Source organism: Trachurus japonicus, chromosome 14, assembly GCF_045865225.1.
Source record: "Trachurus japonicus isolate A0001 chromosome 14, Traja_1.0".
In the NCBI taxonomy this organism is placed as follows: domain Eukaryota; kingdom Metazoa; phylum Chordata; class Actinopteri; order Carangiformes; family Carangidae; genus Trachurus; species Trachurus japonicus.
Window position 1 is genome coordinate 11,159,250 of NC_140920.1, and position 22,871 is coordinate 11,182,120.

The 22,871-nt window shown below is 41.1% G+C and overlaps 3 protein-coding genes across 7 annotated transcripts; all 3 read left to right on the plus strand.

The window, feature by feature from the left end:
* Positions 1-2,962: 2,962 nt before the first annotated feature.
* zfpl1 (zinc finger protein-like 1) lies at positions 2,963-7,570 on the plus strand. 4 transcript variants are annotated; one of them, XM_085797480.1, is made up of 8 exons: positions 2,963-3,119; positions 4,617-4,729; positions 4,831-4,942; positions 5,043-5,236; positions 5,372-5,450; positions 6,057-6,251; positions 6,389-6,512; positions 6,634-7,570. In XM_085797480.1, the coding sequence occupies exons 2-8, from the start codon at positions 4,628-4,630 to the stop codon at positions 6,818-6,820; spliced, it is 993 nt and encodes a 330-aa protein (XP_085653606.1). In that variant the 5' UTR covers positions 2,963-3,119; positions 4,617-4,627; the 3' UTR covers positions 6,821-7,570. The 4 variants fall into 4 exon arrangements, with proteins under 4 accessions (XP_085653606.1, XP_085653607.1, XP_085653608.1 ...); XM_085797481.1 differs by having other exon boundaries at positions 4,622-4,729; XM_085797482.1 differs by having other exon boundaries at positions 2,963-3,106.
* Positions 7,571-9,949: 2,379 nt separating this feature from the next.
* Positions 9,950-16,955, plus strand: LOC146974310 (uncharacterized). Its single transcript, XM_085797484.1, has 8 exons — positions 9,950-10,149; positions 10,609-10,852; positions 10,991-14,075; positions 14,451-14,479; positions 14,602-14,763; positions 14,920-14,986; positions 15,201-15,305; positions 15,470-16,955. The coding sequence occupies exons 2-8, from the start codon at positions 10,650-10,652 to the stop codon at positions 16,316-16,318; spliced, it is 4,500 nt and encodes a 1,499-aa protein (XP_085653610.1). The 5' UTR covers positions 9,950-10,149; positions 10,609-10,649; the 3' UTR covers positions 16,319-16,955.
* Positions 16,956-17,919: 964 nt separating this feature from the next.
* On the plus strand, positions 17,920-21,931 carry rom1a (retinal outer segment membrane protein 1a). Of its 2 annotated transcripts, none has more exons than XM_085797485.1 (5): positions 17,920-18,140; positions 18,390-18,617; positions 20,168-20,598; positions 20,693-20,939; positions 21,201-21,931. In XM_085797485.1, exons 2-5 carry the CDS (start codon positions 18,468-18,470, stop codon positions 21,399-21,401), a joined length of 1,029 nt encoding a protein of 342 aa, XP_085653611.1. In that variant the 5' UTR covers positions 17,920-18,140; positions 18,390-18,467; the 3' UTR covers positions 21,402-21,931. The 2 variants fall into 2 exon arrangements, with proteins under 2 accessions (XP_085653611.1, XP_085653612.1); XM_085797486.1 differs by having other exon boundaries at positions 18,027-18,098.
* Positions 21,932-22,871: the final 940 nt, after the last annotated feature.

A 22,871-nucleotide genomic window follows, 5' to 3' on the forward strand; every position in this document is an offset into this window, starting at 1 on the left:
TAGCAGGACTGGTATAAAAATCACCACCATGAATGCACAACTCTTGAAAATTAGGGTCAGATGGTGGAGTGAAGCCTCTGCACATATGACGAACCTGCATGACTCAGCACAATGACACTGACTGAGGTACAGGTAAAGGTATCAGCGTGGGATTTTTAACCTTGTGTGTTCTGTTTGTGTTGTGTAAACAGCATCTTTAAAAGGTATTACACATCAATCTGTCATAACATCAAGTAAACAATGGCCCCGGCAGGCTATCTGGGTTTTCAGCGCCTCTCTGATTTAGGGGCCAATCCCTTTACACTCACATTGGGGAACTAATACATTAAACAAGCCATGCCTGAATCTTAACACTTTCCCTCGCAGATAGAGCTGATAGCTGATCAATAGTTGCCAGACTCAATCAATCAATGTGCTCCCACACAGCCCCGACAGCCTCTCCAGTCGGTATTTCAGACCCAGCTGCCTCAGCTCCAGGGCTGGTTTGTCCTCCAGTGCCTCTGTCATTTGTCTTTAGATTTCCCTTCCATCTGATCGCACCAGTGCTTTTCAAATGCCCTTTCCACATGTCCTTACCCCCCGTCTGTGATTTATGTGTCCCTGGTCATAACTGACAACACTACAAGACCATGCTGATGTGCACAAAGCCATTTAGTTTCATTTTCTTTTCTTTTTTTAAAGAGAAATTAAACAATTTGCAGCTAGGGATGATCCCACATAGTATATCCACAGTTTTTGAAGCTTGCTCTTTCAAAAAAAAAAAAAAAAATTGCCTATTGGAAGAAATTTCTTGTAACAAGGGGTGGGTGAAACGGAATTGCTCCACTGATATGATCTACTTTTTTGTTGCATTTATTAAAACTATTAGAGCAAGTTAATTAATTTGTAAATGAGAAAATTTTATGCCTTTATGCAAAATTTGAAGAAGTGTTTCACACTAAGTTGCGTTAAGCAACTTTTTTTGATTTCATTGCCTAAGACCTTAGAGGACCTCACATTCTCTTTGAGTGGAGGTGCTTCCTTTTTTAGTTTTTTTTGATTCGCTCATTTTGCTCTCATCACTTTTCCCCACAGGCAATTCACATGTGCAGTGAACTGTGAAGGAAAAAATTGTATCCTCATTCTCAAATACATTCATGGCCATTTACACATACAAGCAGACATGCAAAGACCAAATGTCATTACTATGCATGCAGGCACCAACGTGGGCATAAACTGATGTCATTACCATGCATTTAAAAAATGCTTGTCTGCAGGGCTGGATTGAGAGCTGTCGTGGTTGCCATGAGTAAGCCGCGAAGCTCCACCTTTGCAAACCACCAGCAGCAGCAGCTCTGAATATTTGTAACCATGTTGATGTCTACTAAGGATGGCCAAGATTTTTATGGCAATCATTTCCTACATTTACAGGCCCTTACTGTCTCCTTTCTCCCATTTACCTTTATGACATTTGGCACACGCTCTCCTCAAGACCAACTTCAAATGTTGCTCATTAAGACAACATCATCATCACATCAAATGAAGAAGCACATTTTTCTGCAATCAGTTCACCCCACTGATCTGCTGATTATAAGTGCAGGAAAGGCTACACAACACCCACACAACTGTTCTCCTCCTCCATATCTCATATGAAATCACTGTAGTTACTGAAATGCTAATGATCATAGCCTAGATCTCTACAATTATTGATATCTATTTAGATTCAGACATACAGATACAAGATCAATAATCTATGACTGGATTTGGAGGTCAGCTCTGCTCTTGAAAGGTTAACATCTTTACATGGTTTGGTGAATAATTGAACTCAGCAGTGTTTGAGCTTTTTGTAATAGCGTTTGGCTCTTAGTTTGTGCGCCATCTGCTGAGTGAACACGCAAACTACAGCCTGACACAAACTGACAGGTGTAGGCTATACTGTATATAGGATCAGGAGCTCAGCTAAACCAATGGCTTTTTCTGCTGCTCCCTTTGAAGGAGGGAATAATGTGGATGTGTTAGATTTTACCTTTTTATCACTTTGATGCCTCTCTACTTCAAAATAACTGCATATAGGTACAAAAAATATTTTGATGTTTACTCTAGGCTATATCTTGTTGCACATATATTCTTGAATCTCATCAATATTACATTCGAACTCTTGTAGCTACTTTCCAGTGGTGTTCTTTGATATGTAGATATTCATTTCTTCCCATCTTATCCAATTATATGATCAAGTATTTCTTTAAAAGACAGACCTCCAACATTATCAATCAACAAAACAAAAAGGGGACTGGGGAATAAATGCATTTGACTGCCAAAACCAGAACTGTTTTGAAATATTTTTTGTGCTGCATTAGGCCTACACTCATATACTTTTTAAAACTGCACTTATACAAATATTTCTGTTTCTAAATGTTTGAGGTCTAAAATATGGTGGTATAAGTCAAGATATCGTACATGTTTTATACACTATAGGGCCTACAGTGTATAAAACATGTACATGTTGGACTGCAAGTCCAGTCGCTTTTCCACTGTTTTGCTAACCCTCCTCCTGGCCATGTGCATTTGTTTTCAACTAAGACGACAGGAAAGCCATCCATGGAGCGGTGGATCATATACGTATACGATTTTACCATGTGTATAATTGTGTAGTCTTATCTGTCATAAACAAGAGATTAAGGGTTACGGGCGCAATTGTGTTGCAGCCAAGATGAAAGCTGGGACACCGGCTCTGATCTTGCAAGGTTGGTTTACAGCCAAGAGACGCTCTGTGGAAGGCAGAGAGCCTCACAAGTTACAAGTAATTTATATAACCATCACAATTACTCTGAATCTGTTTAATTAAGGTAAAAAATCTTGCATAGTTCCTCTTTAACCGTTCATAACCAGACGTGTGGGTGTAGCCCCCTCCGGCCCAGCAGGGGGCGTCCTGCAGCCCGCGGCTCGCTGCGCACAGACCCGGAGCGGAAGAGACGTGGCACATAAACAGAGAGAGGAAGGAAGCAGCAGCAGCTAGCCGCAGTCAACTTTACTGATGACAGACTGTGGAGACGCCTTCCGTGGGACCCCGGCAGGGAAGCTTAAATGACAGCCGTACAACAGCTGACACGAAGGGGACTTGTTTAAAGTCTGTGTGACAGGTACGGTGTTGTTATTTTATCATTTACGACGGCACTTCCTGAACTCCTGCAGCTAGCTAAAATTAGCTCGGCCAACGTCACCTCACCTGACTAACTTCCAGCTCAGCTAGCAGCTAATAATGTTAGCTCTGCTAAAAAATGTTGTGATGACATGTCGGGAAGATGTTGGTGCTTAAAGATCAAGATCAACTCCTGAACTTCCTAAATATGTCACTTGTGTTAAATTTGCTTTAACTATATGTTTGGTGCAGGTGAAGAAACTCAGATCACGTCAGCAGACAGCATGAGGAGCATATTGAGCTAGGAGACATTCAACAGCAAATAATTACATGTAAATAATATATAAATGGATTCTTAACTAGGTAGGCTGTCAATACCCATAATAAATTGGAGATTTAACATTAATTGCACCATGAATCCAGCGTTACAGTTTACTAAAGGTGTTGGCTCCCTCTTTGTGGACTGTCTCATCCATCCTATCTACAGCAGTGACATGACAGCTGGGAGGGGACAGGGGAGCAAAGTAGATATGATAAACAAGTTAATATTAACTTTAAAGTAAACCTCAGAAACTGTTTCTTAATGACAATTGAGTCTAAGTTACAACTATGTGAATGTCTATGTGTCACCTTCCGTATGTAAATGGATGAGACATGTAACCACAGAGACAAAACCTAGGCTAACAACAATGTCAGGACACCCCTGTGTCTCTGACCTGGGGTTGTAAAGTTTACAGGAAATCAATATGTTGAGTATTTTAAAGAGCATTGTTTGCACTAATTACTCCTCGTTTTAAAGTATTTAAGTCAGGTGATGTAGATTTAATTTTTTTAAAATTATTATTTACCCTGACACAAAACCACGAATGACTCATTCTTGTTCCCATTTTGTACGAGTAATTACATTTTTAATTTATCATTGTTATGTGTAGATCAAACCTTACGTTTTACATTTTAACATATTTTGAACTTTTTCTGTGTTCTCTGTAAGACAGTTTCAGGATGTTTAGCTACATCCCAGTGTTGCTTTGTGGCTCATGTACTTGTGCGTTAAAGTGACTTTCCTTCTATGTGCCGAACTTAACCTGTAGAAGAATAAGCATATACTATATCATTATGCCCTCAATGGAGCAGTGGAGAAACTGTTAATAGATAAAACACACATACAGTAATGCCTGTATAATAACTGGCGGGCCATTCACCAGAATAGTGCAACGATGCCTTTCCTTATATTCTTATAAAAGAGGAAGCTTTCTGCACTCAAAGTTTCAGGTTGTCAGGAAACAAAGAGGCGATAACTTCATCTTCTGTCTTCTTCTATTCAAGAGAGGATTGGGCTGACGATAAATTGATTGTGTGCCAACCTTTTAACATGACATGCTTTTGTATTAGTAATTTCTCACACCATCCACGAGGGCAATTTGTAATTCACCGACTCCTGAGAGCTGTTGTTGTGTTGTATGCATCCAAACCAAACCTGCAGTTATTTGTTTTACAGCGCAGGCGGCTATGGGTCTCTGCAAGTGCCCGAAGAGAAAGGTGACCAATTTATTCTGCTTCGAGCATCGTGTAAACGTGTGTGAGCATTGCCTCGTCTCCAACCACAACAAGGTCAGTGGGTGAACAATTATCTCATGATATGTATTTGTGCAAAACTTTTCACATGTTGTGATCACATTAAAATTCTGTGTTGTCATCTGTTGCCCCTTCAGTGTATCGTGCAGTCGTATCTGCAATGGCTTCAAGACAGCGACTACAACCCCAACTGCACCTTGTGTAATACTCCATTAAATGCCCAAGACACGGTCAGACTGGTGTGCTACGGTAAGATCATCAAGTTCCTGTTTAATTCAGCTGAAACAAAGGAAACCACTGGATTCACATCCCCGTTGCTGTGACGTTAAACTGTTTCTGTCGTTCACAGATGTCTTCCACTGGGCCTGTCTTAATAACCTGGCATCTCGGCTGCCCCTGCATACGGCTCCAGCTGGATACCAGTGTCCCACCTGTCAGGGTCCAGTGTTTCCCCCCTCCAACCTGGCCAGCCCGATCGCTGATGTGCTGAAAGAACAGCTGTCGTCTGTTAACTGGGCTCGAGCTGGTTTGGGGCTGCCTTTGGTAAGGGGCCTATTACAGTTAAATCCTTCACTTGGTGATTGGACAGTCCTCCTGAAAACATATCAAATAGAAGACGATACACATTATTATCGTACTGATTTAATTTTCTGACATTATTCAAATGTGAAATGACAGATTGAAGAGCCCATCGGGGTCCTTGAGGAGACCACAGCTAATGATGTCACAGATTATACCGACTGGTCAACGTTTGATGGTGAGTCTCTTTCAACATGTGCATAATTATACACTGCCTGTCCAAAAAAAAAAGTCGCACACTCTAGTATTTCGCTGGACCGCCTTTAGCTTTGATTACAGCGTGCATTTGCTGTGGCATCGTTTCAATAAGCTTCTGCAATGTCACAACATTTATTTCCATCCAGAGTTGCATTAATATTTCAAAGAGTCTCATTGGGGTTAAGGTCTGGACTCTGTGGTCACATTGGACCACATTTTTTGCTTCACACTGTGTTGTACAGTTCTTAACCCAATTTTAATAGTCTCAGCAATCTCCTTAGATGTTTCATTTGCTTAATCAATGCCAATAATTTGACCCTTCTGAAACAGATTAACATCTTCTCCATGACGAAAATGAGACTGCATCAGTTAGGGTTAGATAAGTTGTTGCCAGCTGAAACATAATCATCCATGCAGTAATTATCCAATGGGAAGCTCTTACCTATTAGCTTAGTTAAATCCAAGTCGTGACTTTTTTGTTTGGACGGGCAGTGTAGTACTATGTACACACAACATTATTTAAGAGATTCGGTTTCTGGTGCAACATGATAATATAATTTATCTGACTTCTTTTTTGTGTCCACAGCACAAGAAAATAGTAGCATTTACCCCAGCCACTCTTACAACACCAGCCTCAGCAGTGCCCCGCCAAACTCGGTCTCCCCCCCAGCACAGGAAGACCTTGGAGGCCCTCATAAAAATGGGGATTCAAATGTGCAGGAGCACGCTGTGATCAACTTTACTACTGCCACCACCTGTGACACAATCACAATACACTCAGGTAAAGCAATACACAGCCCTCCGAGTCTCTACAGCTTTGTAGTTCCTCAAACAATCAAGAGTAATTTTGTCATTATGCTAAACATCCAACATAGTTTTTGTTGATAGAGTAACATGATGGTTTGGTTTGTTCTCCAGCATCATCCCCAAGAAAACTCTACGACACACGGGACGTTGGTCACAGCTCTGTCACACAGATCGACTTTGACGACGACAAGTACAGACGGCGACCAGCGTTAAGTTGGTTTGCTCGAATTCTCAAGTCAGTACTATGAGTTCGAGCTCTCCTATTGTTTTGACACTAGAAAAAAAAATAGCTGTGAATTGATTTTGTGATCTGATTTTTTTTTTTTTCTCTCTCTTTCATTAATTCATCTCCTCAGGAACCGCACAGGTGGAAAACGGACATCTCTGTCCTGGAAACAGCGAGTCTTCATGCTTCTCCTGGTCGGAGTTCTTGGATTCTTTACGTTGATAATCATCATGGCTAAACTTGGACGTGCGTCGGCCGGCTCAGACCCAAATTTGGATCCTCTTCTCAACCCCAACATTCGTGTGGGGAAAAACTGAAAACAAGTATTGATTCCGATTTTTCTCCTCTGTTACACAACATAAGATTGTGTAGAACGAGCTGAAACGGGACTGTCCAACATATGGTTAGCCCAGTAGAGAGAGCTTTACACAACATGAAAGGAAAAGAGATGCTGCACCTCTTTAAAACGGAGGTTATCCTGTCTCCATTCATTATATCAGGCATTAGAAACATGCCAGACATTGAAAATATCTCGGAGCATTCAGGAGGTTTCCTGTGATCCCCGCAGAGCAACCTGAAAACTCCAGTGGTGACCAAGGCCTGAAGCGTAGTTACAGAGGATCCAGTAGATGTTGTTCATTGAATAGCTATTGACAAAGAGGGCCAATATTTATATTTCCAGTTTCAGTTAACATTTGTCAGTGGTCAAGGTAATTTTTTTTCAAGTTCATTACAAACTAAATAAACACTGTTGATGTTGAAAGAACATCTGTCGCTGGTAAAATGTCAGAATGTAGATGAGCAATGAAACGTTCATTAACATTACACGGTTAGAAACTGATTCCACGCGCTGATTTGGATTGAGTTGCCTTGTGCGTTTCTCCCTCTAGAGAAGAGGTTGCCCTCAGAACTGGAATCAGATATCCCAAAACATGATTAATACATAACTATTTATGGGTGTGCATTATTTCTGAAATTGAGTGCATTGCTTTTAGATTTGCCATATATACTGTATGTACATTTCCCTGATGTTTTTTGACTGTCTATTAAATGGGAATACTACAGAATTTCAGCATTTTAATATTTTTTAAAATAACATAAAGCATGATCATCATGCTTCGATACAGCTTCAATGAGAATGTATAATATGAAATTATGAATCATTTTAAAATATGTGTATATACAATTCACATTTGAGTATAGTTGCTCAAAGAAGTTTGTTATTCATTGCTAAGTTTTTCTAAGCAGCATATGGAGGCTATCACAGAAATCATTGCACTTCATTACAAAGCAAAATTTGCACTGAGGACACTCATGAATAATTTTTCAAAATCACAGGAAAAAACAAGAAGAGTTATAGCACGTAAACACATTCACACTGCAACAATATTTCTCTTTGACAAAACACTACAAATATTTGTCTTTGTTAACTTTGTGTATAACAAAAACATGCTTCATCATCTTGGGACGGCATCTGTTTTATAATGACTAATTTGTTGTCAACTTGATTGTTTTGTGAAATGGCATTCCTATATGCAGTTTAAAGAGTTATTAAAAGTTCATCAAAAACTGTGCATGTCACGTTCTCATATCCCAGATAAAGACGACTCTTGCACAGAAGCAAATATTCTGTATCTTGTTCTTTTCAAAGGTGAATATGAGACACAACAGTCCTCTGCTGCTGAACACTGAGCTCTTTCTCAAGTCAGACCTGCCACTTTCATAAAACACATGAATGGACTGAGTGTGAGGTCCTGCTGTGACACCACATGTATGTTTCATGACACTCCCCCTAGTGGTTCATCCACATCAGGACCTCCCTTAGTCCTGCATGTGTCCATGCCCTATGACTGTCAGTGAGTTCAGTGACAGGACAGGGACCAGGGTCAGCTCTGTGTGTGCAGACTGAGATTCTACACTGCTATGGGCTTTAATAATATACAAAAAGCACTTTCAGTTTTTGTATTTGTGTTATTCATTGCCGGTATAAACTGGAGGCTACTGCTCATTATTTATTTTGTCTTGTGCTTTGTGTTTCTGCCTTCTATTATAATATACTGTAGCATGATTTGTGATACGGGGGACTGGCATTTAAAATCTCTCAGGTCTATGAATAATAGAAATATCCAACTTTAAATCCTAAGACTTCAGCCACTTCACAATTTACATTTAATTTCACTAGTTAGTTGTTGTTTTTTTGGTTTTATTCCATGTATTATCATTATAAGTTCCTTTCTTTTTTCCTGCTCTGAATTATGCAGCCCTGCCATTTTACTGAAAGCTGCATGTGAAAAATATATTTATTAGTTTGTAACTCCATAGCCTAATGACTGTGAAACTGTTTTGGCATAGACACATTCACCACATTCATTATTGGGCCCTTGATGATGTTGATATTGTGTGATGTTAATTTGTCACATGCTGTCCTTGAGAATCCTCCTAATTCAAGTGTAGATATCTGTAGGCCATTATAAATATTCACCAACACGTTGTGCGTTTGCATGTGACTATCAGTTGCCTCATCTAACTTTCCATTGTGTCTGGCACACAGTCACAACAGCGTAGGTTCGCCATTGATTGTCAGTGGATTTGAGCCATACAGGATTGATGCAGGGAAAGCTGCCGGCAGCTATAAGCATCATACATGATGCCAATGTACAATGAGGGGGACAGATCCAGCACTTGTGTTCACCGCAGAGCTGTGGTTTGCACAATCTGACGTGTTTCTGGGAATATAAAACGGTTTCAGTCATGAGGGGGTTTAGTATAACATGGTGATGTCTCATGGTGTGTAATTGCCTTTGTCACTCTATTGGAGTTCAATTATTTCTCACTGACTCTGAGTTATGAGATTGCCCATTGCCCTGACATAATAAGGACATCCTGATCAATACCCCACCACTTTGTAGTTAACATGCATACGGTATGCAGCACAGCTCTTCTGTAGTCCTGCTCTTGTCTCATGACAACAATCGCAAGTGGAAAAATTATCTTTGAGCTGATCTTTTGACATCAGGAGTGATTTATTAATGGTTTTACTCTATCCTGTGGTTCTAGCTGTATCCTGGCACCTGGGAATGTGACAGTGAAAAGATAGTGTGACATCTAACACACACACAACCATCCCAGTTAAATGGAGTTTAATTCATTTTTGTTCAGTAACTCGGATGATAGTTTTTAGTCTTTTGAGTTGTGAAATTATGTCCTCAATTTTTTAAAGAGCCCAGAAATACACTTATTAAATTAGCTTTTATTTTGTGCATGTAATTATTAAATTAAAATCATTTTTAAGCATGTGCAACAAGCAAACCACAGGAACAGCATGTTATACAAACATTATAAACAAATACAGTAGTAGTTTTTTATTTTGTGTAATTTATTCTTGTTGGTATCTTTATAATACATGCATAAGCATACACAGAGCAGTCTACAGTAAAGTTTAATGCAGTTCAGAGTAGTTGCGTGCATCAGCTGGCCCATCTGCCATTGGACAGCACAGGAGTATATATTGGGAGTGTGATTGTTAGTGCCTCACATGTGCTTCCAAGTTCAAATACAAGGTGCATCACACCCAGAGAATCGCTGTTTTTCCGAAACAAAACATCAATGAAGACCTCAGTGACAGTCATGCGGATTCTTTGAAAACGTAAGTACAGATGTCGGCTGTTGTTAGAGAAATACCTGAAATAATGACTCTATAACCATGACTAGAAATAATAGCTGAATTTTGTTTTTACATCATACATTCTGCATTATGTACTCAGAAGTCTGCATGAGATTAGTTTTAGATTTTTTTTTTTTTACAGTATGACGCACTGCATTACATTATGAAAATTAAGAATTACTCTATTTAGTCATATTTTAACGGAGCTGATTCTGCTGTGGTGAACCTGTGTAGTTTTATGAATTAATAATTATCAGTCATGTAATGATATTTTCAATAAACTATGTTTTTCTTAATTTACAGCAATAACAGTACAAACTAACATTCAGATCAATCCATTTCTGTTTTTGTGGATGTTTTGTGAATGGATTGAAGAGCAAAATGGTCATAGCAAGGGGAATTGTGTAACAAATGTTGTAAAGAGTTACAATATTTCCCCAGGGATCAATATTGTGCCAGTCTCTGAGAGCTGCTCTCAGTTGATGGAGAGACATTTCCACCAGGACAACAGACCTGGAAAGGGTCATAACTCTGAAATGTGTGACCACCCAGAAAAAGACCACAAGCGTGGCAAGACGGCAAACTCAAAATCTCAACAGATGAAGCACCATCGCCAAAGCCAGGGCCACCGTCAGCACCACCACCAACAGAAGTTACATCACCCAGATGGCAATGATAGCCATGAGTAAGTCAGGGATTATTTTGCCATAATTACATGCCTCTTACTTGTTCATAAAATCTGTTTTTTTTTCTGTTTTTTTTTAATAGACAAAGAGTAAACACATTCAGTTTCACTTAAACAACCATGTTCTCTGTTCGATAGCACCCATTCAACAGCAGAGGACAGCATTTTGAGTGATCATCAGCCCGACCATCGACGTCCACATGATAATGACAGAACTCATCATCCTCACTCTCACCACCAGCATCACAAGCAAAATCATCGCCATGTTTCCCTCTCAGAAGTCTCCACAAGTTCCTCCACTGGCTCTTCTTCATCCTCCTCCTCTTCTTCCTCCTCCTCCTCCTCCTCTTCAACATCAACCTCCTCCCCTTCATCCTCTTCCCCTTCCTCCTCCTCCTCTTCCTCTTCATTCTCTTCTTCCTCTTCCACATCCTCCTCTAGCCTGTCCTCTGAGAGCAGCAGTGATTGTTTGGATAAACATCCACTTAAGAAGCCTCAGCATTCACAGTCCTGTACTGACATTTCTGGTAAACACAGGTACTTCGAAGAGGGAGATGATACGGCTCCTTTGATAGATAAAAGAGGTTATATAAACAGGCCCCCTGCCAAACAGAGACGGGAGAAAGGCAAAACCTCTCACGGTAGCCCGACCAAGAGCAAACATAAGAACACAAAAAAGGTTGCAAGAAGCTTGGGAAAAGATGGAAGTTTCCGCAAATCCAAATCCATGGAGGCTCTCACTAGACCTAAGGAGAAAGAAGGACATGGACATGAAGATGCACATGAACAAGAAAAAAGGAAAACTGAAGCCAAGAAGAATTTAATGAAGGAAAAAATGAAGTTCTCTGCATTCCTTAATGAGATCACCCGTCAGGTGCTCAGCCCAATGAGACTCACCACTCTGGGTGTTACAGATGCTCAAAGACCGTGCAGTCCACGGCAAACCTGTACTCCAGCCAGCAACGTAGAGAGCAGCACCGAGAAACACAGACAACAGAGGAGCAGGCCTACCAGTGCAAACTCGGCTAGTTCCAGTAAGTACTCTCATACCAGCAAGCAATCCAGTCGACTTTCTCACTCTAGATCGTTCCACCACCACAGTCCCCAATCGGTCTCACCAGATAAGATGTCTCACAAGGCCAGAAGCTGCAACGATATCAGCTGCCTGAAAGGACGTCACTCACGATCTCAAACGCCTGAGCGTCACTCCCGCTCATCTTCTGTCAAGCACCACCACCGTCAGCAAGGAGACCACGCCTCGGGTCATCAACATCATCACCACAGCCCAACTCATCAGCATCACCACAGAGACCACCACAACACCAGTCATCACCATGGACACCACCATCATCGAGATCGCCATAGCCCCGCTTCCCAACACGCTGACCACCACCACAGAGGCCGCCATGATCCACCATCCCACCACCATCACCATGAAGACCGTCATGGTCCTGCCCGTCATGACCACCATGGAGACCACCATGATCACGCTCATCATCATCATCACCATGGAGACATAAGTCACCATCATGAAAGTCACCATCACCATAGAGACCACCCAAGCACTGAACGTCCTACTACACCACGACGCCAGAGCCTCTCCAGCGACCAAGGAGAGCATCACAGCCCTACACATCGGCATCACCGTAGAGACCGCCACAGCCCACTACATCACCATCACCATAGAGACCGCCATGGTCCTGCTCAGCATCACAGCTCTGGCCATCATCATCACCACCATGGAGATCACAGCAGTGACGATCGTCACCATCATCATGGAGACCGCCACAGCCCAGGCCACCACCATCACCATGGAGATCAGCACAGTGAGTCTCATGAACAACACCATGGAGACCATCAAAATGAATCTCATCACCATCACCATGGAGACCACCACAGCACAGGCCATCACCATGGAGACCACCACAGTCCAGGCCATCACCATCATCATCATGAAGACCATCAAAGCGAGTCTCATGAACAACACCATGGAGACCACCACGGTGAAATCCATGAACATCACCATGGAGACCATCAAAATGAATCTCAACACCATCGCCATGGAGACCATCACAGTCCAGGCCACCGCCACCACCAACACCATGGCGACCACCACAGTCCAGGCCATCACCATCACCAACACCATGGAGACCATCACAGTGACGTTCATGAACCTCACCATGGAGACCACCTCAGTGAGTCTCATGACCATCACCATGGTGACCATCACAGTGAGTCTCATGACCATCACCATGGAGACCACCACAGTCCAAGTCCAGGACATCAACATCACCACGGAGACCACCACAGTCCAGGCCATCACCATCACCATCATCATACAGACCACCACGGTGAGTCTCATGAACAACACCATGGAGACCACCACAGTGAGTCTCATCACCATCACCATGGTGACCATCACAGTCCAGGTCATCACCATCACCATGGAGACCACCACAGTCCAGGCCATCACCATCACCATGGAGACCACCACAGTCCAGGCCATCACCATCATCATGGAGACCACCACAGCGAGTCTCATGAACAACACCATGGAGACCACCACAGTCCAAGCCACCAGCATCACCATGGAGACCACCACAGTCCAGGCCATCACCATCACCATGGAGACCACCACAGTCCAGGCCATCACCAACACCATGGAGACCACCACAGCGAGTCTCATGAACAACACCATGGAGACCACCACAGTGAAGTTCATCAACCTCACCATGGAGACCACCACAGTCCAAGCCACCAGCATCACCATGGAGACCACCACAGTCCAGGCCATCACCAACACCATGGAGACCACCACAGCGAGTCTCATGAACAACACCATGGAGACCACCACAGTGAAGTTCATCAACCTCACCATGGAGACCACCACAGTCCAGGCCATCACCAACACCATGGAGACCACCACAGTCCAGGCCATCACCATCACCATGGAGACCACCACAGTCCAGGCCATCACCATCACCATGGAGACCACCACAGTCCAAGCCATCACCATCACCATGGAGACCACCACAGTCCAAGCCATCACCATCACCATGGAGACCACCACAGTCCAAGCCATCACCATCACCATGGAGAGCACCCACTTTCACACAGGAAGCCAGAGTCTCTTTCTAGCAAGGCTGATTCACCAAGGAATACGAGCAGCCCCTCCAGTCAGGACGAGGAACAGACGAGCTTCACTGACTCATCATCACATAAAGTACGGCATTACTTTTCCTGACTATACACCACCATGAAATCCCCTATGGTAGGCTATGTTCATTAAGAACTTACTGGCAAGTCAATAGTTGCCTGTGTTTCATTAACAGGTTATGCAACAGTCATTTGTCTGTGTATTGATTTGGGCAGTGTGTGTGCATGTCACTGTGAACAATAGATTAGTAATTATAGAACAATAGATTAGTTATCATGCACACACTAATGATAATCAAACTGACCTTGCATCTAACTGCTCTTTGATTATCTCTCATTTTTCAGCAATTTCTTCTTTACTTAATTTGTCGTGCATCATTAACAGTATTTCTGAATGTATGGTTTTCTTGTCATACTCAGTTGGTCTTGTTGTTTTATACAGGAAAAGACACACGAGATGGGCAGAGTCATGTAAGTGATGTAACTCTATTGTTTTTTTACTGGCCAAGGTCATTCAAGTCAAAGCCATGATCATCAAAAGCATGTCTTGATATATCAACTCACTTCATCTTTTTGTATCTCCATCCTGATAGGATACTACAGGAGAAAAATGAAGGTCTGCATCAAACTTTGCTGAAGACAGCGGTGCGGATGGAGTGTTTAGGTGAAGAATTCATGAGCAGCCAAAAGGTCTTGGAGATGGAGCTTCAGAGGACACGTATGGAGCTTAACAACCTCACAGAGAGGTTTAAGAGGTAAAGCATGCGGTGCTAGACTTAAATAATCTGCATACCTATCTTATTTAAAATCATACAAAGTTAGATGTAGATGTAACATTTGTATGTGCGCATTGCAATATACCATTCTATTGTTAATAACTTCCCTCTCTCTATGACTATGCCTTATTTTAGACTACATGATAACTGCTCCTCCACACAACAGACCAACAATTTTCTACAGCAAAGACTTCACTCAGTGGTGAGATGGCTAATCTATGTTTTTTGCACAAATCAAATCAATATTTCAAAACATGAATATGAATGTAAATAGGTTTTGACATTAAATAGGCTTTTTCTACTGAGTTATTCAAGTTGGCTTTAAATACCTCTAGGGGAACGACTGCAACATATTATAGCCCCAAACCTACCAAGAGTTGATCTGTAGTAACTAATAACTGTACTCTCTGTGTCAGGCTCAGGGTATGGAAGGAGAACGTGAGAGGTTGAATCAGCGTATTTCAGTGCTGACGGAGCAGCTTGCTGAAGCAAAATTTGCCAACAGTGTGGAAACTTTCAATGTAAGAACTTAACCTCATTCAGGGGAGGAAGATCAGACTCTGAAATCGATGTGCATATGACATTAAGTATTAGTATTGTCTTGAAGTCAAACAATAATATATTTTTCTTTATTCTTTTAATTAAATCAATTTACTGATCAATTTGTGACTTCTACTTACTGTAGGTAACATCTGTCCTGCACAAAACCAACCTCCATTTTCAGTCAGATGATACCATTAATCAGGTGGTTCTCCCCATTGCTCCCCCTCCGGTTCAGTTCATGGACAGCCTTAACTATGCAAAGGCAAAAACATCTGGGCAGGAGCAATCACTAGGGTCAGTCCCAGAGGAGGAGGAGTCCGACTGGTCAGAGATGGGAGAGGAGACGCCACGATTTATACTGACAGGCTCAAACAGAGGTCAAACATGGAGACTCCAGGAAGGAGACATGGACAAAGATAGCGAGTCAGGGGGTGAGGAAACAGTCAGACGACACCCTGCACGACCACGGCAGATACCTCATCTTCAGTTTACTATCCACAATGAAATTTTACAAGCACCCCAGACCAACACTTGTCCTTCTAGCTTCAAGAATCTGTCAAGTGACATGGCAGGGGAGGAAAATTACAGGATCACCTCAAGTCCAAACCACGGCTCTTCCATCCTGATTCGGTCAGCTAGCCTGGAGGAAATTCCTCTGGCACGCCATCACATGCAAAAGGAGCTGAGAGGCACGGAGGCTATGATGGACCTCCACCACCCGGGGGATGAAACCATTGAGGATTCAGATAATGAGATCATTCATCACTGGAGAACAAGCAACAGCAGGGAGGCAGGTATCGGCAGGCCAATTGAAAGCAGGATGTCAGATGCAGAGAGCAGCTTGGCCAGCCTGCGTTCAGCTGAGCAGATGCTCAATCACTTCATACTAGAACCACAGTGCAACGAAGGAAAAGGGCAGGGTGGTGTTGAGGTGCATGGCTGGCCAGGGATCCCAGACGAGGTGTTGAAGGGGGAGCGAACACAGCTGTGACAGGAACATGAATGCATTGTCTCATGTGTGTGAAGTTATAATTTACTTTGACCTTTAATGAGAAAGTTCAATGAAGCTTTTTTTTTTGGTGGCTCACTAATTTACATTTACATTACAATTTTTAATTGAATTTTGGGGAGACGGCCTTTGAATTCTGAACTATAAGGCTTGCCTGTCTTTAACTAATTAACACTTTTTAGAAAGCACACTGAGATCTTGTTTCTCATTAAAACACACAAATAAATGATTGTATTACAAAATATTCAACACACTCCAAACCTGTGAACCTATAAATCATCAAATTACACTGGAAACAAAGGAATAATACATGATTTTAAATATGTACAATATTCTTCTGTACCTTGAAACATGTACTATAGTTTAGATTTGTGCATGTAATGGTAAAATGTAAATGGATATGTTTGTTGTATAGATGCAGATATAATAATTTCCTTTCCTGTTCTTTCATCTGTGCTTTAAAAAAAAGTTGATCAATTTATCCTCTGGCTGTTAGCATGAAATATTATGTATTCATATTAGGAGTATCTTGTGTAGGTAGCCATAATTATGCAGTGACATGTAAACATGACTTGTAACATATAAAAACACCCTCAAGTGTTTTCCTGTCAATTAATATTCTTGTTCTTATAAGTAGTCTTAGATATTACTATATACACAATAGTTACAAATACTATATGTAATAAAAATGTGTCCCATCCTTGTGCAAAACATTTATTTCCCCTGGTGACAATTAACCTGCTTCATGAAATGTTTGCCAATGAGCAATTTCTACAAGCTTGTGTAAATGTCACCCATGTAACTTTGTCCATGTAACATTTAATAAACCAAATGAAGAAACAGCAAGACATGATTCTGAACTATTTGTTTTATTTCTATTTGAGGTGGAAATTGAGATAGCTGTGTGAGGAGTCAGGTCTTTTTCAGCCTGGGCGTACTTTGTTGTGTTTGGGTGTTTAGAAGCTCTGGCCGATGATTTGGAATTACCTCATAGTTAGAGGTGTTAAATACCCATGATGTATGAATCTGTGAAATAACATGTCACCAGTGTCACTGACCTTCAGTGAAGACCGAGAGCACTGCTCTACTTCAGACGTTCAGGATTTATTATTAGAAGTGAAATGATCAATAGAGTCTGTACCAGATTCATGTTGCAAAAAGCCTGTTCTACTGGTTCTGTCTAAAACTTCAGACTTCTGCAGACAAACAAGACCTTATGATCAGCATGCACCAAATGGAGAGTTATATTTATCCCTCTGAACTTCTTGTGGGTATTATAAGATAATCAACACTTTCTCTGCCACCACACATTCCTGTCTGAAGACAGTCCTAGTGTAATTCACAAACTGTAGATGTAATTTTTTTTCATCTAAATGTCAACTTTAAAATTCACAGAGATGGAAATTAAAAAAAAAACTTTCTGAAATGTCAAAGCTTTTTATTCAGTGAAATATACAGGTTTCCTTCTTTTTATCTTTTTAAAAAAAATGTATTTCAGTCTATGTGTACTGGATGTTGTCTCAGGAGGGTATGTGTTATGGATTATAATAACATCCACCCTTGTCAGGTTCAATTTAGTTTGTCATTCAAGTCCCTCTGTATGAGTGATGGGTGCTGAGCTGACAATGGCCTGGATTCAAAGACCAGTTTAATAGGATAGGTAGGCATTAGAGGTAAGACTCTCGCAGCATACAGGTTAACCAAATCCAGTGTGCCAAATCCACTGTGTGGCACACTGGACGGTACAGAGTGGTCGGTGGAGGTAACTGGACTTTTTTCAGGACTTTCTGGGGAAACAAATAAGGTGATTTTTTTGATGATCTGACACCTGCTCAGTTGGATATGCACCAGTTGGGATGTGAAGTTTTCAAACGTATTCTTAGTTTTCTTAACTTTTTGGAAAAAACTTTTTTTTTCCTCATAAAGTTATCATCAGTGTGTTTTTGATTGCACTATGGCTACTATTCTATTTTCCACATTCAGTGTTGCATTTCCGTTTTGTTTCTTCTGAGCTTTTTGGATATTGCTTCTCACCTCTGCTCCTCTCCCACAGACGAAACACAGCATCGTCCCTCGTTACCTCGCCGTTCTCCTTCCCCTCTTCCCCCGGTAACACTCCCTCTCTGCAACCATGGTGGTGATGAAGATGAAGTTCCCTTTTGAAAAAAGGGTGAAGCTGGCCCAAGGACTGTGGCTCCTCTCCTGGTTTGCCACAGTAGCCGGGGCCATAACCTTCACCCTGGGGTGCATCCTTAAGACGGAGCTCCGCAGGAGGGCAGAGGTAGGCTACTTTTTAAAATTGAATTGCTTGGTCTTTGGAGCTTAGTTCATATTCTAAAAGTGTTGCAGAGATTGACTTGTCTTTGCCTCTGAGTTATCAAAGATTTCAGTAATTGTAATTACTGTTAAATGGTGAGTAAATACTATTGGGTAATGTGTAATACTTCTCAATGAAACAGAGACTAGGCCTATATTGGTAGGCTATGTGTGGTTCAACTGTGCTCATATTTTCAACTCCTGTATTCAGAGACAACATAGCCTACAGTATTACATTACTGATTTATGTCAAGTACACCTGACAAATGACAGTCTGTTCCTTATGTATTTTTGTTACCATTTTCATCGTGGGAGAAACCTTGAAAACAGGACAAAATTCCTTGAAGGGATGCAATAAATCAGATTCGAAAGAAATATCCTTGAGTGGAGACCAATGAGAGATAGATACACTTGTGACCCACTTTAGATCCTGACTAATAATAAACAGGCTCTGTCAGTCTTAATCATGCTAATCCAAATCATAGAAGCCCGCCATCACAACTCAGCAATATTGACAAAACCACATAGTTTTTGTCTTTTTTTTAATATATATATACCCCCCCCCCTCCCCCCACATTTAAATGGAATGATAATAATTCTTAAGTGATTAATTATGTTTGTGACAAGAAGGGCCCTATTTATGGTAAATGGTAGGCTAATTGGCTCTGTGTTCTGTTCACAATATTTTAAGAAAAGTCTAAATGGATGCCTTAATAATTGGGAGAAGAGCAAAGAAAATGAAATGATCACCAAATAGACATATGAAAAGAAAATATAGGCCTACCTATAAAAGACATTTATGATGTTTCCAATGTGTTATACCCTAACCTTCAATTAGCTAATTAGTTTTGACTAGTTTGATAAGTTTTTTGTTAAATAATGGACAACTTTTCTTGCTTTATCCAAATACAAATTTGTTTCACATGAACCAAAACCAATGACAAATGTTGCCTAAAAACCTTTAAAAGCATTGCTTTTGGCATAAAAAAAATACACTCAAATAAAAACATGGCGGCACCAATGCGCCATCCATGTGGTAACTGTTAGCATAGATGGTTTAGCTAGCAACTTCATTACGCTACAACCACCACAGTCATTTCTATTGTGATACACACATAGGAGAACCATGTAACAGAAATACTGAACACCTACGATCTGCTAACATTAACATTAACATGACTTAAGGCTGTCACTTCTCGCAGTTGTTAGCTTGTTCTCCAAACAGGTTTGACCACCAGGCCTGAATTAGCAAATAGGGTGGAGACGGCTCCATCAGGGCTCACTGAGTGTTTGTTTGTGCACCACCAACATGTAGACCTGACTAAGATCAGTTAGCGCTATGTCACAAAATTTACGGGTCAAGCTATGGGTTGGGCCAAAGGCCAAATACATTTTGAATATTCAAAGCATTTTAGTTGTTGACACATTATCCATTATTTTTGACTTCTGTATTCATGTGTTTTTCCAAACTAATGTAACTTTTACTAATTATACCACTGTGTCACATCCTTACAGGTGATGGATAACTCAGACATACATATTGTCCCCAATACCCTCATGATAGTAGGGCTGGCCTCCTTGGGTATCAACTACTTTTCATCAAAGATCTGTCAAGATGCACTGGATGCTGGGCGATTTCCTCGCTGGAAGACCTTCTTGAAGCCCTACTTTGCTGTCTCTTGTTTCTTCACTGTCCTCATGCTGCTGGCTGTCATCATGAGCTATGCAATGAAGGGCAGCCTGGAGTCTTCTCTGAAGGTGGGCTTGAGGAACGGCATCCGCTACTACAAGGACACAGACACCCCGGGCCGCTGTTTCCAGAAACAGAACATCGATCGCCTCCAGATGGAGTTTCAGTGCTGTGGAAACAATGACTTCAGGGACTGGTTTGAGGTCCAGTGGATCAGCAACCGCTACCTTGATTTCAGCACTAAGGAAGTGAAAGAGTAAGTTGTGGGAAAATGTGAAGAGTGGATTTCACATCAGAATACATCTAGTAACAAAGACAACTGACACATTTATTTTCTCTCTTTTTCTTAGCCGCATCAAGAGCAACGTGGATGGCCGCTACTTGTTAGATGGTGTCCCGTTCAGTTGCTGCAACCCCAGCTCTCCACGGCCATGCATCCAGTATCAGCTCACCAACAACTCGGCCCACTATAACTATGATTACCAGACTGAGGAGCTCAACATCTACCTCCGAGGCTGCAGAGAGGCTCTGGTCCACTACTACATGGGTCTGATGAACACCATTGGGGGCGGAGTGCTGTCTGTCTTCCTCTTACAGGTAATACAGCACAAGTATTACAGTCTGTGTAGGTTGGCAATGCTATGGGGCACTTTGTATTTTGTGGTTGGTCAAGCATAGAACTGCCTTTTTAGGGATTGGTTCAGTTGCAAAAAGGTTATAAAAATAATAAAAATGTGTAAGTTAATACTATATAATTAACAGTGTGTTCCTGCAGTGGTATGATTCAAACATATCATCAATGAAAATATCCACTTCCCCTTTATTCACTGGCTGTTTCTCCACCTTCCTTCCTCCAAGGGTTCTGTGCTGGTAAGCTTGCGGTTCCTGCAGACCTCCATGGAAGCACTGGCAGGGAATGAAAACACAGAAATCGAGACAGAGGGGTACCTGCTGGAGAAAAGCGTAAAGGACACCCTCATGGAGTACTTCGGCCCTGTACTCAGTTTCCTCCTGCTCACAAACGAGGTGGAGGAGGGCGATCCTGCAGCAACCGCCTAAATTACATAGGATGTACACACATGTAAATAATTTTTACACAGAGGGAAACTAATGAATGATCATTTAAATTGGAGATAAGAGCATGAAACACAGACTTCTATGAATTTCACAAATTTAGTTGTAGTATTTTTTTTATTGTCAGATGACCCTCACTCACTCAAAGTAACTGTTGACTATATAACTGCCCACTCAAATTTGATGTGCTGAACTAACACCTTTTCTGTAAACCACATACTGTATAACACCAGATAAGATACCTTCAGATGTTATCGTATATACCATGTTTGAGAACACTTGCCAGCACTCCTTAAAATGAACATTATGCTCAAACCACTGAGCAGATTCTTTATTTTTGTTATAGCAAAGTTGTATTTTTCCTTCCTTAACATTAACAATAAACCCTTTATTGTTACATTTGTTTACAGTTCCACGAATACACAAAATTACTCATTTGCATTTGAATGTGATGTGCATTGCTTATTCTTATAATAATTGTCTGTATCAAAATCAATAAAACAATCATCAGTCAATCACTGTGTAAACAGTAATTCATGAGGTATAAGGAAAAAATAAACATTTTTTGGTCCTTTGAAGACCAGGATGTGAAGCTGACTGTAGAGAGACATGAGGCCCAATGCTCAGCCGCGCAACAAGACTGACATAATGTAACTAAAGTTTGAAGTTACTAATTGTCTTGTGCAGATTATTCTCTTTCTCCAATGTAAACACAATACATGCAGATAGTGACATACTATACTGTATGTCTGCCTACATAATGGGTACTCCAAGCCGCTCCGTGCCAGAGAAAGGAATAGGATTAAGAGGATTGATGAATTGATGTCAGTAATGCAGTGAAAGCTATCAAGTGTGTCCTCTGTTCTCTCACCTTTGTTAAAGCTGTTAATCCCATTTGTTAATACTCAGCCTGCTGCCCTTGCAGTTAGATACCTGCGTCAGGTGGATGTAAGCTGCAGAGTGAACTATTCAAAGGCTTTGTCTGCTTATGAAGAAAAACATAATAATAATGATAAGATACACAAATTGAGATTCATCTTTTCAAATACAGGTAGTTTATCACATTGGGGCTCCTTGGGCCTTTGATTGAGAGAGTTAACATAACACATTAATGCGGTCTCACTTTAATTTTCACTACGGTGTTGTTTTCTATAGGAAAGAATTTGACACTCTCTTTATTACAAGAAAAAAAAAACATTTGGTTCATCCCTGGAATCTATTTGTAATGTCAACCAATATAAAAAGCTTTATTAAAACCCCCTTTAAAACACAACTGTGTAATGAGTGATTTTCTGGACCGAAGCAGGCAGAGTGTCACTGATAACAACAAGAGATTAACATATTATGGTGTACAAAGTAGCCAAGTTAGGCTATAAACATAAAAATAGCCTAATAACAATCAGCACTGGACTTTGCCTCGCCTTTTTTTTCTTGTCTTTCTTTCTTTTCTTTTCT

Coding starts and splice junctions, on each gene's coding strand:
- zfpl1 (XM_085797480.1), top strand. CDS start 4,628: ATGGGTCTCTGCAAGTGCCCGAAGAGAAAGGTGACCAATTTATTCTGC. Junction 4,943..5,042: donor GGTCAGACTGGTGTGCTACG/GTAAGATCATCA, acceptor TGTCGTTCACAG/ATGTCTTCCACTGGGCCTGT. Junction 6,513..6,633: donor TGGTTTGCTCGAATTCTCAA/GTCAGTACTATG, acceptor TCATCTCCTCAG/GAACCGCACAGGTGGAAAAC.
- LOC146974310 (XM_085797484.1), top strand. CDS start 10,650: ATGGAGAGACATTTCCACCAGGACAACAGACCTGGAAAGGGTCATAAC. Junction 14,076..14,450: donor CTGACTCATCATCACATAAA/GTACGGCATTAC, acceptor TGTTTTATACAG/GAAAAGACACACGAGATGGG. Junction 14,480..14,601: donor CACGAGATGGGCAGAGTCAT/GTAAGTGATGTA, acceptor CCATCCTGATAG/GATACTACAGGAGAAAAATG.
- rom1a (XM_085797485.1), top strand. CDS start 18,468: ATGGTGGTGATGAAGATGAAGTTCCCTTTTGAAAAAAGGGTGAAGCTG. Junction 18,618..20,167: donor AGCTCCGCAGGAGGGCAGAG/GTAGGCTACTTT, acceptor ACATCCTTACAG/GTGATGGATAACTCAGACAT. Junction 20,940..21,200: donor TGTCTGTCTTCCTCTTACAG/GTAATACAGCAC, acceptor CCTTCCTCCAAG/GGTTCTGTGCTGGTAAGCTT.